Source organism: Lonchura striata, chromosome 4, assembly GCF_050655825.1.
Source record: "Lonchura striata isolate lonStrDom1 chromosome 4, ASM5065582v1, whole genome shotgun sequence".
In the NCBI taxonomy this organism is placed as follows: Eukaryota; Metazoa; Chordata; class Aves; order Passeriformes; family Estrildidae; genus Lonchura; species Lonchura striata.
In genome coordinates, this window is record NC_140706.1 from 28,316,223 (window position 1) to 28,337,364 (window position 21,142).

The following is a 21,142-nucleotide window of genomic DNA, read 5'->3' on the forward strand; positions in this document are numbered from 1 at the left end:
TGACTTTTTCCCCAAAAGATCATAGCCTACTGGAACAAGAAAGAACTTGGGCAAAATCTAGTCAGATACCCTTCAGCAGAAAATGGTTATTTCTTCTGTCTATGTACATGGCAAATGTTAAATTGAAATTTCAATTGAAAAATCTAAAGGTCATTTTGATCTCTTTATAACATTTGGTACTAAGTATCTTGTGCTAAGCTTCAGAGAACATAGAAATCAAAAATACTTCCTTAAAGACTCTGAAAAACCCATTCGTTGAATGAAGAATGAGAATTGCCAATATATATATATATATTCATATATTTTCATTCTTCTTGTTAATGTCCTTACTAAGCATCTAACTTTTTCCTTGAAAATTTTATTTCAGAATTAGGGGAGATTTATGCGATAAAAACAGTGACTACTGAAGAGTCTGAGTGAAGTTAAGCAGCACATAATCCTTGCACAGCATGTCAGACATGCATCTGAAATTTCCTTGGGAGAAGTAATAACAGAAGTTGGTTACCAATCTCTGATGACTGCAATTACCACCTCTGGGAATGCTCAAACATTACAACAGCAGGGACATAATAAGATAAGAGATGGAGAGGAAAAACCCCAAGATCTTCAGAAGTAAAGAGATCTAAAAAGAAAAATATTTTGAGAAATTAGGTAGTGCTAGTGAAGAAATGAGAAAGGTTCTTGAGGAAGGCACTCAAAAAATAGATTTTATTTTTTTCCTTTTGAGACATAGAAGATTTAGCAGGAAGCTAAATACTGAAACAAAAAAAAAAAAAAATAGACAGCTCTGTTTTTTTCCTACAATATACATCTGGAATGTATTCACAGTTAGGAAGGTAATGCTAAATAATGTCAGGAAAAGACGTATTAAAGTGAACACTCATGGTAAGAAGTTCAGTTTCCCCAAATATGAGATATCATTAGCAAAGAGATGGATAGGTAAATTCTTTAATTATACCAACATGGGAAGTTCCTGAGGCAAAACTGGAGTTTGAGGAATTACTAATAAACAGTAATCATCAAGGCTTTCACAGAAGATAATGTAAACAGTATAAAAGGACACTGGCCCATTAAAAAAAGACAATTTCAGTGCTACTCATTGTCGAGCAATGCCCCTGATAGATTTGTATCATCAAAATGTGCATATTAATGAAGAACTTGAACCCTTCACATTTGGGTGCAGAGCTAATTTGTATTTGCTCTGAGTATTTACACTGTATTGACTATGGGAGAAAAGTCAAATACAGAGTCACAGCAGGCAAGATCAACACTCAGACTCTCTATTATCCAGAGTGCTAGATGCTCCGTTGTAATGCCTTCCTGGCAGAGCAAACACTGTAGAAGGCAGGCAGACTTTGACCAAGACTGGCATTGCATCCAGCATATTTTTACAGTAGTTGAGTCTGACCTTAAAAAACCAACTCTTCTTTTCAATAGACTACCCCGTTCAGAGTTATCAGCTCAGGCAGAAAAGGCTATTAAAACATCATAGGAGTTTCTAGCTATGGGAATTGAAGATACCCAGTAATGTCAGATATCATATACTCTTTTGTCTAAGGCCCTGACTGACAGGTTGATTTGATTGATATGTCTTGAAATCCCATTACAGCTAAGAATGTCAAACTGCAGCCAGCTCTGTACGCAGCAGTTAACTCTATTCAGTTCCGTAATGTTAAAACTGAAGGGCTTATTCTATGACATAATAATTAGAACATAGTATCTGAATTTTTCACGTGCTTGTCATTAAAACACAATGAGAGCAAAGCAAACTGTCTAAGAACAATGCAGTTCCAACTTAAGAATTTCTGTGTGCTGATGAAACTTTTATTAAGCATAAAGAACAATCTGTAAAAATTTACTTAAAGTAGAAAAATAAGAAGAAGTTCAAGACAAGGAACTGACAGTTCACCTTTTTGACTACTTGGAATCTGATACATCACAGAGATTTTTCTGAGGTATGTAAAATTTATACACACACACAAAAATATATGTACACACACACATCTATACTCCATGTATTGGTGCAATGTCTATAAATTTTAATGTAAGCATGTGTGCTTAGCTTATTTTAGATTATTTCAGTATTTTGGTGCTTATTAAAATGTAGGACATTTTTGAAAAGCCAACATAATTAAATTCATCCTTAAAGAGAAAATTTTGGTTTGCCTTGTTTCACCTAAACCAGGGAATTCCCTATAAATTACGAGCCAGTACTTCCCTGATGACATACTCATCTTCTGCATGTAAACTTATCTTCCATTTAGAATTTAGGCAAAATTCATATAGAATTTGAGCTTTGTCAATGACTCTTCCAAGGTCTTGTTAAAATCTGACCATCTTTATAAAAAAATGACATTTGCATAATTTTGAAAGTTTTTCATGTCTCCACAAGAATTGATTACTGAAAACTGAAACAGTAAACATGCTTGGTTTGCATCACTAACTGCAAGAGATGCAAAGGCTGTCCTTTTTGATATCATCTTGCTATGACTTATCAAACTTATCTGTGTATAAAGTAGCTTTCCCTAACATATTCTAATGAAACATCATGTTGTAATACAGCATCATGTGCTCCAGATGCCAACATAAACTTGATGGCTTAGAGTTACATCTGTTCTACAGAGTGCTTTCTGCCTTTTAGGGTGAACAAGAAGTAGAGATCTATGACTTAATCAGGCTACTTAACTTTATTAACTTAGGTCATCTGAGAATTCACACAGTACAGGCCATAATCCTAGAACTAATCACACTTTAACTTGAAATGCTCCCCATCAGTCTTCAGTTTCTCACTTCTAAAACCCACCACTATTTTTACCTCCTTAGTAGCTGACATTAAAAGTTCCATAACAATATTTTTAATTTATTTTAAGACATTGTTGCAATCTGTCTCTGGGAATCAGAAAATCAGACTCTGCATGGCATGAGCTCTATCCAGGATACCTATCAGAAGAAGCTGCAAACAATTCCCTTATCCTTATCTCCCATGGTTTTCAAAATCAATTTTCCCCAAATTACTCTGGTATCAAATATGATAATTCAATTATTTCTTAATTTAGACTGTTTTGACCTCATCAGCTAAAAATTATTTGACATTTTCTCTTCCAAGATATTTACTGCATTAATTTTACAGGAAAAAAAGTTTCTACTAACTTAATAGAAATAAATAAATCCAAAGAGTTTACATGTGGTGAAGAATAATAAGATCTGAAAGCTCCTTCCTGGATACTGAAAACTGTAAGAGAGGTATTGAATAGTTTGAGTGGTTCATCTAACTTCCCAGTACACTACCAGAATTTTGTTTTATAGCAGCTTTTATGAATGGAACGCTTTCCTTTTTAAGTTAGTAAAGGTTAATATTGTAGACCCTCTCTTTGTATATTTGTTTTAAAGATGGAATTCTGACATAAAAAGAAGAAGAAATCAAGAAAACCTAGTCTGAGTTTATGAAATGTTTACATTAGTTCCAAGTGAAGACACTGATTTGAAAAAAAAAAAAGTGAGAGGAATAGGAGGAGGGGGGGAAAGTCAGACTAATGTTGGGTCAGTCATGCATTTTCTAATCATTCTTCCAGGAAATGATTGGTGATTAAGTTTTCATAAAAAAAATCAAAAATCTGGATGAAGACATATGAGAAAAATATATGAGCTTACTCTCTTACAAATCTGAAAGTTATTAATAATTTTACTTTTTTTCTCCCTGCTTTTCCCAAGCTTCCTTCAAACTCATACTCTAGAATACGCTAGATTCTACCTACCAGTATATATATATATATATATTTTATTTTTTTTTTTAAATCAGTCAATGCTTTGTATACCTTCAAGGCATCTTTGTTTTCTTGAGTATAAAACATCATCTTAAAGTGCATAACAAATTATAAAGTGCATAACAAAGTTAGTCTTGATGCTAAAAATATTTTTTTCTTTTTTATTTTTTTTTTCCCTTCTATCTCTCTCCATCCCTCTCTCTGCATAATGTCATGTAAAGGATTTGGGAAATGAGAGGCTGTCTACCACAGTCATGCTGCAAAGATCATTGTAGGAATGAGACTTTTATATAAAAACCCACACAGGTAGCAGCAGTGCAGATTCCTAGAACTATTACCTAATTATTTGCTACTTGTGCAACTACCCATCAAAATTAGAAGAGTCTCCATTCTCTTGCCTGACTTCTCTTGCAAAGGCTTCTTGCCAAGGCTGTTGTTTCCACCCACTGTAGTGTATTTTTGACATGAGGACACTAGTTCATTAGGGTCAACTATTCATTTTATATGGTCCAGTAAACAGCCAACTTAGTGAAAATTTTTGGCTGATAGTTCCTTATAGCTGGCATAACAAACAGCTGAATAAAGTATTCCAGTGTTCAGTGAACAATGATAACAGTGTCTATTAAGGCTGGGCAGCTATGCCAAATACAATCATATATAATCAGCTGCATCAGAAATCCCTGTCGACACATTGCAGAACATCATCAGTCAGATGATGCATCTGCTACAAGTGGCAGCTGTTGTGCTCTGGAGTGTAGACAATTAGACATGAATATAATCCTTGGGCTATCTGCAGCACTCAAGCATGGTATTAACTGACACCTGTTAAGCTGTAATCCCTACAGTTTAGACATCTATCCATTATAATGAATGAAAATACAATTTAGGATATCTAAAGACACGAGATTTCATAAATAACAGTGAGCATAGCAGCAATGGAAAATCTCTTTAAATAGTTCACAAGTGGTCAGGCTTACTAAAATTATAAACCTCTAAGCAAAGCAATAAATGCCAAGTACCAAATTTATTGACATGTAATTTAATACACGATGCAGTCTAACTTTTATATGTAATTACTGAAATAGTAATAAGTAATACTGCAAGAAGAATTAACTGTGTGAACAGGATAATCAGGGAAAAAAAATCCCTGTATGTAAGGTTACAAAGAAAATGAGCATAAATCATTGCCTTCGGCATAAATATTTACACAGGCAGTGAGGTGAGATTTTTTATGGGATTTTTCTTTTTTTTTACAAGATCTGGATTTTTCTTCATATCACTAGGTTAAGTGATAATTTTGAATATCCTTCTGACTTTCTATGGATGACAAATTTTTCTTGTAATGAGGAAATAATCCAGAGGTTTATTAAATTGTTACATATATCTACAAGAAACATAGACTGCTGCAGATGTCCTTAAAAAACAAAGTGAAAGAGTAAGAAGAGATCTTCTATAAAATCTAATTGCATAGAATATTAAAAATATGGCTCTCAGGACACTATAAACATGGAATGCCTTATTTTAATAACTGTAAGGGTTGTTAATTTGCTAACTGCAAATCTATTATCACTTTTGTTTTCTATTTTTAAAGCACAGTGGGAAGCACCAGGTAAACATCACTAGAAAAACAATATTTTTTCCTTTAAAGCTTGTTGTATTGCTGAAGATTTTTTTATCTTAATCTGCTTTTCTTGATTTATTTTTTTAAAATATAATCCTGAATAGTCCTTAAACTGGATATAAGGCATTAAAAAGAATCTGGTCTTTAATCACTGCACATAATTTTATTCTCTGAATTTGGGTAAAGCCCATAGAGTATGAGGTACAAAGTCATTTAGTGATGTACATGCTGTTAACCCTGTGAGCAGCCTGATAAAACTTACTGAAGATTGTAGCCTATCAGCAGTTAAAGCCTTACTTGTTTGTAAGATTGGAAGCCTAGCAACAGGGTAAGAGAGGGCAAAGCACTTATGATATTCTCCAATAATGGAGAAACCCCAAACATTTGAAAATACTTTAGTTACTTTTTTTCCATGCAGAAAACACTAAACAACATATTGTGATCATCATTCAGCTGTCTGGAGAGCTCTAGGCCTGAGAAGGCACCAGCCACAGTGCACTCACTAGTAGACAATTCCCTTCCCTTCAACAGTACTTACCAAGCTGCTTCGCACATCAGACTGAAGCACAAAGCATTACAGGATGAAGAACATGACATCTACCTCAGAAGTCAGCAGTAAAGACAGCACAAGAGCAGGAATTGGGATTTGATCAGGAGCTAGAGCCAAATCTGCTCGGGAAGACTGAAGCCTTGCAGGAGATGAAGACACCAGCTGCAACAACTCCAAGCACTGATTACCCAGCAAACACCCAGCAGGCCCACCTGGAGTCTTACTTAGATACTTTTTAAAAATCCTATTTCTCCTCAGCAAAACAACCCTCATTTTGTGTTGCTGTATGATCAGAGAGGAACATTATTTATATGCCAGATGAATATGTGGGATGAATTTTATTGCAATAAACATTTTGGGAATATGAGGATAAGCAAATTACTAGGAAAAAAGTATTACTAGGAAAGGAGGAACTACGACCAGAAGTTATTTAAAAACTATTTCACTGAAAAGTAAAATAGTCAAACAATATTAAAAATGCTGCTTCAGTGATATGTTTTTAATACATGTTTAGGAAATGAGAGATAAAGGTTCAAGTAATGGCTTATGAACATATTTTTTGCTTTCTAGCATAGTTTGCTTTGTGTGCTTTGGGAAGTTTGGTTAGAGGTCTCTCTATCTTCAGGAATGTGCATGACTCTTGTCATGAGATGTGACATGTACGCTCTGCAGCAACACTTTCAGAATTATAGATTATCATACCCTCAGTCATCCTGCTAAGACTGCACTTTAGTAGAAATGGAACCAAATCTACTGGCGCTGAAAATTAAAAGGGTTGTAGAGGAGTATTTTTAGTATTAGTAGAGGGACTAGGTGAAAGCCAGCAGGCACATAGAAGCACCTGGTTCAGAATGAGGAATCCTCTGAGAGCATGTGGTTTATATTCATGTGTCTCTGAAAGGCCAGGAGGGAATAAACATAAAAATAGAGAGGACAAACCAGACTGATAGCCAGGCTGTCTGACTGGCATATGCAATATCAAATGCAGAACCACAGAATGCCACAGAAATAATCAAGCCAGAAATAAAGACCTCTGAGTTCTTCAAGTCCAACCTATGACCCAATACCACCATGACAGCTAGACCATGGGTACTAAGTGCCACACCCAGTTGTTCCTTAACAACCTCCAGGGATGGTGACCCCACCACCTCCTTTGGCAGTCCAATCCAATATCTAATCACTCTTTCTGTGAAGAAAATCATCCTTTCTTTGGAATCAATGTAGAGCAAAGGTAAAATTGATTTTCTGTGCCAGAACTACAAGCCTAATGAAGAGGTTGCTGATGGTACTGAAGGTATTCTCACACTCAATGTATTCTGTGTAGCAGACAGATCAGAGGGGCTAAATCACTAGAGAATATAAGCAGAACAACTACCAAACCAAGTAAATTAGCTGTCAGTCATTTAATTAAGTAAATTAACCCAGGACTGAAATGGTTTTATCTGAGAGTTCTGAAGTATTGTAAGAATAAATTGCAGAGAAGATGTGGTCTCTTGAAGGAGATACGTTTAACTTTTATGGTTGTGGATAAAGCAGTTGCAGAACTATTATTCTTCCAGTTAGGGGAGGTTCGGACTGGACATTAGGAAACATTTCTTTATGAAAAGGGTCATCAAACACTGGAACAGACTTCCTAGAGAGGTGGTTGATGCCTGAAGTCTGTCAGTGTTTAAGGATACACTTCAAATTTTTCATTGGCAATGAAGTGGTCAAGAAGTTGGATGAGATGATCTCTGTATGTCCGTTCCAACTGAAAAGTCTATTCTGTTATATTTGAAAGCCCACAATAAAATAACTAAGGGCAGTCAGTGAAATTACTTGTGTTTAAATTAGATAAAAGAATGTTATTGCGAACTTGCTGCCACAGAAAGCAAAAGTCAGCAGTTTTAAAAAAGGATTACAGAAACCCATACACAACAACTTCATAGACCAATACCAAAGGAATGAGGCAGGGAATATAACTATGGATACTGGGGGAATCTCTGGGGAAGGGACTGTGCAAATTGGCCAGGCACCCATGCTGTCCTTAATTACCATCCTCTGCTGCCACTGCCAGTCTGACTTAGATGTGGACACTGGTTGGGCTAAGTGCATTGATGGGGTTTTGTCAGTACAGGACACGAGAAAGCACGATGCAAGCCGCTGCTATTGTCAAGGTAAAAAGGCCAGCTTATTTTTTCTGACTTCAGCATTTATAGTTTTCCAAAGGTGACAGTGGATTGGAGGGTGAAAGTGCCACCTCTCCGACACTGGACGAACTATTAGTCCATCAGATTTCTCCGCCTCTATGAAGGAATGCAAAACCAATAAGTTATTTGCATAAAGTGTGTGAGAAAGTTTGCTACAAGAATGTAAACTCAGAAGGCTTTAGAAAATTTAAAAAAATCAAGGCAACAGGGTAATTTTTTCAGAGTTCACAGAAGCTCCAAGGGGAATGTAAGAGGAAAACTATGCAGAGTGATATCTAAAGTGTTTTATTTATTTTTAAGGGGGATATTACGATAATTTAATCTGTAATTATTGACCAGATTTTTAAACTTTTCTTATAAAATGAAGCATTACTTTCATGTGTTATTCTTTTAATCTTGAGAAGGTAAGGCTGTTAACCCAGAGATCTTTTCCCGTACTTCTTTCAGAAAGAGTCCTAAGGAGTAATAAAGTTCATGGATAAGAAAAAGAGACAGCACAAGCAGAATAATCACAATGATTGAAAATACATAACTAACAATTTTTGTCTATAATTATTCTCCACAGAGTAAAGCTGACAGAGCAGTCAATTCTTATACAGCTAACAGCCAGATCTCCCAATACAAAATCTGATATTACAGAGCTGTTATTTTCATATTGGCAAAACTAAAAACTGTAATTTTCTTCCTTTTTTCTCTTCCACTATACAATGATTGCAGGTGTGAAGAAAGTTCCATTCTCCTTTTGTTCAAGCTCCTCTGTGTCCCATCATAATAAATAGGGCAGTCATGAAACTCAGAAGATTTTTACAATTTAAAAACTGATTTCTTGTTTGTTTTGTAAATCCCTCTCAAAGACTCCAGAGTTACAGAACAACTGGCAATATACAGTGACCATCTGCATCACCTTCATTTTTTGACAATTAAAATTTATTTTCTTCATCCTTTGGAATTAATGCCTGATGATGTGTGTTCACACCATCCAATGCATCTGGGAAGACATTGTTAGTGAGAGAACATCAGAATGGGCAAACTGTACCATGGCAGACTTGCACAAAACACTTCAACATAATAGATGCTGATATAATTCAAATCAGGAATAAAAATAGTTATGATGCAAAGGGCCAGTGGTGCATAGAAGTCACACATAGATCTGAAAAGGAAAATAGTGATTAATTTATCTTCTCAAGAGAAGCTTTACTCAACTAAAATAAGTAAAGTGAAGTACTGTGGAATAGTCAGACTAGTCATTCACCTTCATTTTTATACAGTAAATAATTTTTAAACTAGAAAGGTATTGCCTTACTTTACTTGATTTATGAATATTATCCAGAAAAATATTTTATCATGCTACTAATGTTAGATTTCAGAAGCTCCATTAAATTTACTGGAATGGCTCACATACTTAAAGCTAAATATATATTCAGAGCTTTGGATAAACTTGACCTAACTGTTAAGTGTAGTGACAAAACTGCATCCAAAATAAATAAATCCAAAGGATAACTTGATATTAATTAAATAATAGAACAAAAATATATGCATTCTGCACAAAACCCCATAGAAACACATATCCCACTTACTCAAAAGATATGTGAGACAATGCAAACTGCCATAAAATATGAAAATGATTAGCATGTATCTTAACATATTTTGCCAATTAATTATGTTAGCAGAAAAGGTCAATAAATTGAAGGTGCACATTTCAGAGAAGTTTCTACTAAAGAACTTTATTTACATTTATTTAAAAAATTAATATAATTTGTGATACTTCACAATAAGAGAATACATTATTTACTTCTAAAAGGGAATAATACACCATTTAGAAATGTTTCTTTGGAATGTTAATACTTTGTCACGCAATAGTCTAACTGAACTGATATTCCTTAGGCAAACTGTACAGTGTCAAAATTAATTAAACATTTGCTTGTAAGGTTTCCTAAAAATAGATAGGAAAATCACCTAAAACAACAAAAATTACAGTATTCTGTAAAATGTGAGATATTATGATTTAAATGTATTTTTCCCTTTCAGTTCTCAGGAACATATGGCCATTAATAAAGTTTTGTGGTTTAGGTGTATAATTTAAATCTCTTTAAAGTACATTATGTACTATAGTTAAACAAAAATATAAAAACCCACATTTTATTAAAGCCATGCAAGATTTTGGAAACTGTATGTAAATAAACAAATAATTTTAGAAGCAGCTCCAGGAATCTGGTTAAGCCTGTGGTGACTTGCTTACAAATATATGCTAACATGTGTGAGAAGGAATATTTATTATCACAGCACCATAAAAAGGATTGGTATGGTGTCCTACACTTTCCTAAAGTAATAATTGAAGAACCAAGAGGTAAAATCTGAATTTTAGTAGGCCTACTATAGTCCAGCAGTTTATGCTGGGGAAACATGAAGATGAGGTGGCAATAATCATCATAGAGAATAAATAGCTTTATGGACAATTTCCACTGCATGTGAACTAATTCGTATGTAGAGATACAAAATATTTCTTTACATGGTAATATAAAAGGACTCATCTGGGCTTGAAAACTGTGTAATGTGATGTGAGTAGAGATAAATGTGCTTAAAAAAACTGAACACAAATGTGTGCTTTCATCGTCAGTCTCATTCTTTACCTTTCATAAAACAAGAAAACTACTGTTTCCAAAATGCTTGTAAGTAGCACTGCTTTCTTAATTGTTCTTTCATTCACACATATATATATATATATATATATATATATATATATATAGTTCTTGACTGCTGTGAAATCACAGCATGAGTCTCTTTGTTTTCAGATGCTGTGTTTGGAAAACAAAATAGAACAAAATTAAAGAGAAATAAGGAAATAAGAAAATACCTTACAGTCCAGATTCCCTCCTCTTGAAAAAACCTTCAAATCAAGCAAGCAAACAAAAGCTCACCGACCTGTAGACTATTTTCCGTTTTCTAATTCTTGTTCCAGCTATTTTCCATTTACACTGCTGTAGCCTAATGTAAACCTCAGTGACTTCTTCTTCCAGAAATGTATTTTTGTACATAAAGCTTTCTGTCTTCTATACAGTTTCCATAGCTTATAGTTTCCACATCTGTGCCTATCTTCACAGAGAGGCCAGAGAAGCAAGAGAAATTTTCTGATGTTGTTTTTACTGTCTTGTTCCTATAAATAGTCTTTTTTCGGTCTTGAATTTCTGGTCTTGAAAAGGACTTTGAATCTATGCTATCCTGGAGCTTTTGCCTGCTTTCTGCACTTTGGCATGATATATTTGACAAGGTCATAGAGGGAAAGAGAAATTTTAACATTTATTTAGCACTTTCTTCCCCTTTTAACAGTAAACCTGTACTAGTACCACTCTGCCTCTTTTCCCATGCCTTTATTCTCTTTTCATGCTTTGTCTTCTAATGCTCCCTTTCTCCTCCTCAATTTTGCTCTACCATACAATTATCTTGAGCAATAACCCACCCCATGCTGCCATTATTATTGTCAGACTTAGTAGCTGCCATCATTCTATTCCCTTTACACTTAAAAACAGAGATAAAGGTAAGTGTAAAGATAGAACACACAACAAAAATCAAGCCAGAACCCAATAGAAATAATTAATTTCCCAAATTTTTCTCCCCTGTGCAAAAAGGAAGGGAAGCAGCATGGTCTGCAGAGACTCTAAAAGTCCAGGAATATCAAACCTATTGCTTCCAGAAACAGTGCAACTCCTCCATTGCAAGGAAAACACTGAGTCAAAATATGAAAAGGCAGTGGCAGTAGATTTTTTTACCTTTTTTTTTTTTTCTATGATTCATTTTGGACATCTTACAATTTTTAAATTTGGTTTTGACAAATGACTGAAGCCTGTACAACTATTTAGAGCTCTCCTTGTGAGAGAGTCAAAGTGGTACTTTCAGTTAGAAACTGGAACAATTAGCAGAGGAAACATTAACACTAATGTTAATGATGCATTTTAGAAATGCACTATAAAAAGTCATGGACTATGACAATTTTTTTTTTTTAATAAACATTTAAAATTTAATCTAGAGACATGTAGTTTGTCATTATTTCCTATTGACTTTACTGGGTCTTGAATCCATCCTACTGTACTGGCCTATTTTCATCTCTTTCTGCCATAAACAGAGATACATATTCAAACATAGAGTTCACTGTTACCTTCTATTTGAGGAACACAATATTCATACCTAGGTTACTGCTTTTCTCCTTCCTAATGCTGGTTTTTAAAAGAGCCAAGAAAATAAAGGAAAATATTTTCAAGGATATAAAGAAATTATTCACAGACCTGTTGGAGTGAGTTCCAAAGAAGGGCCACAACAATGATTACAGGGATGGAACATCTCTTCTATGAGGAAAGGCTGAGAAAATTGGGGTTGTACAGCCTGGAGAAGAGAAGGCTCCAGGGAGACCTTAGAGCAATACCTAATGATGGCCTACAAGAAAACTGAAGACAGACCTTTTATAAGGGCATGTAGTGCCAGCACAAGGCTTACTGGCTTTAAATTTGATGAGGTTAGGTTTAGATTGGTGAGGCACTGGCACAGATTTCTCAGAGAAGTTGTGGGTGTCCCTGGAAATGTTCAAGGTCAGGTTGGATATGGGGCTTTGAGAAAGCTGGTTCAGTGGAAGGTGGCCCCAGGGCAGGGGAGTTGAATCTAGATGCTCTTTAAGATTCCTTTCGACCCAAACCATTCAACACAAACCATTCCTAGAATGGTATGATACATCTTTACCTGACTTTCTTTCCATTTCTCTGAGGGCTAGGGAGCAGTCTTCTGACTGTTTTTACTGTTGCAAGATGATTTAGATTTACTGCCTGTGCCTCACTGTACTACACATCCCAATGCAGATCAAGAAAACAATTTCCTTTCTGTCTGTCTCTCGAAGGTTATCCTGTCTCAGTTATCCTGGGGAGCATGGAGCTGGAAACATCCTGACTATTTTCTTCACAACATTTAAATACTTTAGATGACCGTTTTCCCTCACATGAGTAAATGTCCCCATATCTTTTTGAGTTCCATAGTAGCATGGGGAATATTATCACAGATGTTTCTTTCAATACTGTGCAGTTATTCTATTTCCTTTATCATCAGGGGTTTCCTATCTCCCAGAGATCGCACAAAACAACAGAAAGCTTGCCACTGTATAAGAAATCAGAGCATTAATTTACCAAGGATGAATGAGAATGTCAGTCATGAACTAAAAGGAACAATATTCTGTTTAATAGGGGTTTTAAATAGTTATCTTTATCCTATTTAACATTTTAGCTCTGGTTTGTTTTTTTTTTCAGATTTGTAAAAGTAAATAAGCGCATTGGTAGAGAGGGACAAATAATGAGCTCAGTGATTCCTTTTCTATTAAAAAAATGTGACAGGATTGGATAATTCCCATTTTTATTTTATGGCATTTTAAATACATTAATTGAATGACAAAACATCTGAGAAATAAAAAGTTTTTAAGAAGCCTATAGTCTAAAATCTTTCACTCTAGAAGTATCATTCCAGTAAGATAGACTAAAAATTATATTTACCTATGTGCGTTTTCCTTGCATAACTTCTGCTGTCACAAAGCAAATAACCTTCCACTTGACCCAGTTTAAGTAAGTCACACAGGAAGCATCCTAATAATGAGACAGCAAAATTCTTTTTGTTGCCTATACTTTTGTTGTTTGTGAAGAAAAGAGGATGTTTAAGGGGACAACAGAAGCTCAGCTGAAGAGTTAAGAGTGGGTGGGAGTTAAGAAGGAGGATTTGACTTACTAACTGTTGCAGTGTCTGGGACAAGAAAACTGAGTAAACATCCCCTAGAAAGAAAACCATTTCTGTTCTGAAATATATACTTAGAAATAAGTTGTTGTGCTAGATTGCAGATCTCTTAGTGGTAAAGAATGACTGTATGCAAGCTCTCAAAATATCACAGAGCACAGAAAACAATACATCTTGCCTTCAGTAATGCATCTCTTATGCTTAAATCCTACTTTACACTGTGCTCTAGGTGATGCTGAAAGATGAACTTCTCCCTTGTGGGTCTCTCAAATAAAGGGGCATACATGGGACTAAAAGCAACTTTTGCTTCTCAGATCAAGTCATGCATTAAATGAAGCTGGTTAGCCCCAGGGGCAAATTTTTTAATATAAATTGCTGTCATTGCTTAAACATGTCAGAATTGAAGACACTTTTAGAGCTGGACACTCCGTAAAAAGGTGAAATCCACTTAAAGTTTTGCCAAAACTCAGCAAAAGTTTCAAATTTCATTTTTTTTTCTTAGTTAAATAGGCTAGATTTTATTGTGGTTAATGGACTCTGATCAGACTGGATATACAGTATAAGATTTTACCTCAGCTCTTATGACACTATTCCTGTCCTGGCCTGTATAAGAAATGTATTGCTGAAAGAGCAAATAATACTTTCAAATTCAAACAACGTAATCTGAAGCTCTGTTCCAACTTTCAGAGGAGACCTAGCTATATTTTACATAGAGAGCTTGTATTAAATTTGTCTCAGTGTGGGCTCTATTGAATCAGCATGATGCATATGGTGGATTTTTTTCACTTATTTTCTATTTCTTTTTTACTGGCAGTAGTTTCCCCAGATTGGACTAGTCCAACCCTGAGTAAAATGGCTAAATATTTTTTCTTGCTGCATCAGCTATCATGTTTTAGTCACTTGAGACTTATCAGTCTATATTACTGATGGTTCTATGCAACTGTTGCTCTTGTACAGAAATTACTGATTTTTTAGGCATTATGAAGCGAGTTGCTGCCTGGGTATTGACGAAATCATAATATGGCAGCAAGGAGTTCAGTGTAAACAGGCCCACTAAATGCTCACCTTGCTTTTTGTTGGAGCCCAGTGCAAAGCTGTGCTGTTAGCAGCAACGACACGGCCCAGGGTAAGCACAGAGAGCATTTGTCTGCATTGGTGACACCACCACAAAAACTTTTACATGACTCTGTAGTTCTCAAGTGGCTTGTAAACAAGGGCAGTTTAAACATGAATATGCAGTTTAAGATTATTCTGGCAAGATACAACGGAACCTGAGAAGTGCAATATGCTTTTATGGTAGATGATATAGCAGCATCGTAATTTAAACTTTACTAATGCTGCTGTAGAAATAAAGCCTAGACTTCTTTAAAATTGGGTTTTCCTAACATAAGTACTGCATTTAATTGCAGTGTCTGTTATTTACAAAAAAATGTTTGAAATAAAACTGTACTATAGTCTGTGTATGAGGACAAAACAATTGAAAAACAAATTAAAGCTATTACCACGTTGCTAATGTAGACAGAGGTAAGGAAACGCAAACTAACAAAAAAAAAAATCCATAAAGAAACCCCAGAAATTCTAAAAGTTTCTCATCAGCCAAACTATATGTTCTCCTCACCCTTAGCAGGATTCCTGTTTGATTATTCTTGAAATTAGTTCTGATATGTTTCCTATTTAATGTATCAGATTTATTTATGGTTATATGGTAGCACCAGATGGAAATGCTAAGACCAATGAAAGAAGTATAGGAGACGTTTTAAACTGAGTGTTAATTACATGCTGAAAAAGTTCTAGCTTTCCAAGAAAAAAAAATTTCCAACTTCCAAAACCTTGCTATTATTTTCATTAAAAAAATAAAATCGAAGTTAAATAAAAGTCTTAAAATTTTCAGAGTACTGCTTTTGAATAATGTTATCCACAATTTTAAGACAGACAGTCCATTAAATAGAAAAAAGATTTGTTTTACATAAAGCAAGAGAGTACAAAAGCACAGCTTTTGTAATTTTGGTAATATTGCAGTTCTACAAACATATTGCATAGTATGTGTAAGAAAATAGTTCCCATCTTTTTATATATACTTCTATATACAAGAGAACCATTAACATGAAGGTTACAAAACAAAAATGGTTAGCAGACCTTTACTGAGTACTGTTTGGAACAATACAATGCTCAGATTTTGATCCAGCTTTCATGCGCATTACAGTGGATCAGCTGATAACAATTCCATAGTCCAAGTTTGTGGATTTTTAACTTGTTTTTTATTTAGCAATTATTTGGAATCTAAAACCAAAGCAAAACAAATAAAACAAAACCCCCCTAAAAGATACATTATGTTAGCAACCAAATATCTCAAACATCCTTCATTAAATCCCTCTAGACAATTATGGCTCTATCTTCCAGACTCAATAACCCTCTGCATCTAAAATGGTCGAAAGTGAATTATTTTATCCAATCAATCCATTTTTACAAGCAAACCAGTATAACTTCATTTCAAAGCAGCAATATCTTGGCATGTTTTCTTAGGAACACCAAAAGACCCTCCCCCCCCCCCCCCCTTATGCATAAATAGTAATGTAATTGCAAGACACTGAAAAAAATTTAAATCCTGGAAAAAAGTGAAAATCTACAGCTCAAAATGCTGCACAAATCTAAACTATGTTACATTTCATGTTGTAATTACAACTTTTCATCTTTTCATTCCAACAGAATTAGTAGAAACAGTAGTGTCATAGTGTTGGATATAATAGAAGTGTCTGTCTTTGGTCTTAACCAATGAATGAACTGCAATACAAACCATACAGCTGACAGTGCTCAGAGAGGTTGGCTGATGCTTTCACTTTTCTCTCTTCTTTTTTTTTTTTAACAAGAAAGAGACAGCATCCTATAATATGACACAAATATTTTTTACAAGAGATAAATCTATCATATATATTGAATACATGTAGCCAACAAGGTCTTTGCAGATATTTCATTGCTATCATAAGAATGGCATCTTAATTTTTTAGAATGGTTAATGCATTGAAATCACTTTTTGAATACTCCTTGAAGTCATGTGGGCTAGAAATACTTTTTAAAATACAAACTTATTTCTTCCCTTCTTACAGTTTTCAATGGATATAAAGAAAAACATTAACATTATGAAATTCAACAGATATTAAGACTTTATGAGAACTTGTTATTCTACCTCATAGGTTGTTGAAGCTCTTAAATGTTCTCTACTTCATATTGATGGGACTCCAATAAAGAATATCCTGACAGTGCAGAGCTAGGTGAACTTACTGGGTTGGATTTTTGGAGTCCAATGTACTATCCATGTATCTCTTCTTAGTTCTCTTCATACAAAGTGGCAAATTATTTCAGTCTTGCTGTTAAAATTAATCTAGTAACAAGAGTTTTCTTCCTACCTGCCCATTCCCAACCTAGTTGGTGTAAAATTTATTAAGATTGGATCCTTCCATCCAGTGAACAGAAACCTTTTTTAAACAAATAACAGGTAAATAATCTCAGAAGGTGAAGAACAAACAAATAAGAATTTTTCAGTGGAAAATTCATGACAATGTATCTGCAAGTCATCTTGCACATTTATTTGAGGAGAAAAAAAACTCCTTGGCTTACCTGTATGCAATTTGTGGGAAGCCCCATTTTAATTTACCAAATAGATTAGTCACTATATTTGTTCATCTTTTAAGCAACAGGTGTATGTAGATGTGCACAGATAATGAATACACATAAATGTGTCCTCATAGATATCTTTATACTTTTCTTCCTGAAATTCATTACTATCACTCTAGCATTCCATTACTTGTGTGCATAAGAAAAAGATATCCATATCCCTACATACAATAAGGGTGTATTTTATGGCTACACTTTTTCATGTTTTATTATCATCTTCTTTGTCACCTGTAACTTTTTTTGTCCCTCTTACTATCTGAAAAATCCTCATGTTCTAATATATTTTCTTGCAATATTATCTAGTATATTTTATTTCAAAGAAGAAAAATCTCAAAGAGACAAGAAGTCAGCTGTTAACAGCCTTCTTTTGAATACATAAAAGAATCCATTCAAAACTTTCATTTAACTGTTAAAACCATCAAATACAGAATTCTTGCTATGGGGTAAAATTCACACCTCTGAAGAGGGCCACTTGTAAGGCAAGCTGTTGACATGTCTTGTGCTGGTCTTCTGCATAGGAGTGAATTTTACCTGAACTGAAAACAAAGTTAATCTTATCAGGTGGTAATAAGATGCCATGGCAATCAACATACTAGTTAGCTCATTTTCATTTTTTTTTTCCTCTCAAAATATATTTAAAAAAAAAAAAAAGTGTGTAGAAATACCCACCTTGCACCATCTCCTCCGGCCTTAGAATTACTTTGCAAAAGCTCTCATTTCATTGGTGATCTTAGATCCAGAAGCCTCCAAAAATACAAGCTAGGTGATGTAATTTAAAGAATAGAATCAAAAAGCACACTTACCTCACACAATCAAGCCATCTTCCACAATAGGAAACATTTTTATATTGTTTTACTTTCCTGGGTTCTGCAAGTTTCAAGATACTCTTGTTAATCAATGCCATGCCAAATTTACCAGCAGCATACCAAAGTGTTTTTCGTAAGATTTCAATTAACAATTAAGCCAAATAAGTATGAACATTGATACAAGAAAGAAATAACACATGAAAATTTTCAAAAAAGAAAGTCAGCAGTGACATCTGAGTGCAAATGTGGCTGCATAATTTAAACACAGACCTGGTAAAGATAATGTAATATTGACATACTTTTTAATACCGAATGTCATTTAATATGTGGTTCTATATATACTACTATTACTTTGAAACCTCAGCAACAGATGGTAAACAAAAGAGAATAATAAATGTGAATGTCATACATGTTGTTAGTGCACTGCATCTCAACACCACGTTACATTACTACCAATGTTTGTACTGTGTTCAAGTGGCAGCAGATAGTCAGAAAATGGGCAAGATGTACCTTTGAAGATTTCTCCTGTGGTTTTGTATTTGCCAATTATGAGAACCTTGTGAAGAGCAATACACTGATCAAAAAACATATCATCAGAATTTCCTTCTTTACCCGGGTCTTCTTTTCCAGAAACTGTATGTTTGACTTAAAGCAATTGCTTCACATGCAGTGGCCATGAAAATATTATATAAGGTCATTCAGATCTGACAAACAAAAGCATGTGTTTTTAACATTTAAAGGAATATTGCTGAGCATTTCCAAAATTTACCTAGTGTACAAAACCCTAGACTTAGTAGACAAATAGTAACAACACATTTTTAAAGAAACCAAACTCAGGGAGGAATTTTGTCTCTTTTTGTATTAAAAACCATTTACTGAATTTGTTTAGTAAAGCAAGCATCACACAATGCTTTAAAATTTTAAAATTCAGGGATAAAAGTTTACTTCAAAAAGATGAATGGAAAATTGTGCTTTCAGACAGTAAAATTATTTATCATACAGGGGGAACCAATTAATCTCACCATCAGATTCTAGGTAAATTAATATACTCTGTCTCTCTGTCTCTCTAGATATATATTTATGTGCAGTTCATATCCAGGTCCTGCAAAAATCTAAAACTATGTGCTTCACTTCAAGTAGCAAAGGCACCTGTGTTATTGTTCCTTTTGGAAAATAAGGTGATTTATGTTCTAGGTTTCCTGATGAAGAATACATTGTTTTTCTGGATATCTCTCTCCCATCTCTGTGTTGAGGGGCAGCACAGACCACAAGAGGAGGCAGCGCCGTACTCCTGCTTACAGTGGAAGAAGTTGCTCTGCAGGCCCTTTGGAGCGTTGGACTTGTCACAAGGGAAACCAAACTGAACTGTGAAGCAGAGTGAAGTAACAAAAGGCTATTCTGGTGTGAGGATAAAACGGAGTCATTCTAGCTCCACAAGCAGATGTTGCTACTGGATTGACATGTGGAGCCTGCTCCTGCTGGGGACAGGTAAAGTTTACCATTGGGACAAGCACAGAGCTCATAGATAGTCTGGCGAGGAGCTGAAGAGCTGGGTGAGGAGGAGGAGGAGAAGGAGGAGGAGGATGAAAAGGACCCCACTGGTAGATTTCCCAGGCGTATTGTATCTGCGTCTAAAAATATCTAAAAAGAGGGAGAAAAAAAAATACATAAATTTTTATCAGCAGTGAGACATATTTTAAAGAAGTGCTTTGAGTCAGCTGTAATTTTTTAGAAATATATTTAAAATTTTAGAAATATTTTATTAGAACTATTATAAATATATATTAGAAATTACTCTTTTTAGAAGTAAAAAAGCTGGCAGCATTTATTGTTTTTCATCTCTGTGTAGTCATTTCCTGCACTAATAGTCATTATGACAATATATGCAATTACTTCACCGACATATTTATTCAGGTACAAATATTATTATAGAAAAACATTTAGACAATGTTCTTGAGTAGGTTGAATTCTCACTTGTACATTTTATTATTAACATTTATTCATTCATAGCCTCACCATATACTTGTTCTGGCAGAATTTGTATTTTAATAAGTGTGAAGTGATATTAAAGCACATTCCCCAGTGTGTTCTTGTAAGCAATTGAAAATATGTGCTGAACTGTGCTAAATTGTAGGGGTTTAACAATAGCTACTTCAAGAGAATAATTAAATGAGGTTACAAAGATATATGCACAAAATAAAGAGTTTTTTTGACCTAAATTAAGAGGAGGAAAGATTTCAGGTTAAGGTCTTGTTAAGAAGGTCATCAAGATATTCCCATTTGTTTTTGAACATTGAATATGGTTAAAAAATATTTTTTTTCCTGCCATTGGAAATAACATGATTCAGTATGAAACTGTAGCTACCAGTAACATAAATGAATTTGTGTTGAGTTCTCTAATACTTACACTTATATTTACAGAAAACTGCATGTCTTCTACTAGTACAAACAGATGAGTGTCCAGCTGCTCAGAATTTATTTTTTATTTATGGAAAGAGTAAATAAAAGCTAAAGTAAAATCAGTCATTATCTCAGGAGCACACTAAGAACTTCTAGAAGACAGGTATCAAATCAAAATGGCTTTAAGATCTGGAGGTGACATTTGAAACTTAGGAAAAGGTGAATTCCTTAAATATCTTCTAGTGTTTTTTCATATGGTATCTAAAATCAACAAAGCCAACTTGACATCATTGTACCACAATGTTTACAGTACATGTAAAGAACCTAAAGAAATATGGAAAGCAATTTTTTTTTATAGGACATAAGTATTATTTTATAAT

General features: G+C 34.4%; 1 protein-coding gene across 7 annotated transcripts in view; it reads right to left on the reverse strand.

Annotated features, from left to right (window-relative positions):
* Positions 1-932: 932 nt before the first annotated feature.
* Positions 933-21,142, reverse strand: part of SGCZ (sarcoglycan zeta) — a 413,238-nt gene continuing 393,028 nt past the window's right edge. For all 7 annotated transcript variants that reach the window (XM_085577913.1, XM_085577912.1, XM_021534351.4 and 4 more), the window contains one exon: positions 933-20,003. In XM_085577913.1, the coding sequence (XP_085434039.1) occupies positions 19,788-20,003 (216 nt within the window). In that variant the 3' untranslated portion in view covers positions 933-19,787. The remainder of the gene's footprint in view (positions 20,004-21,142) is intronic.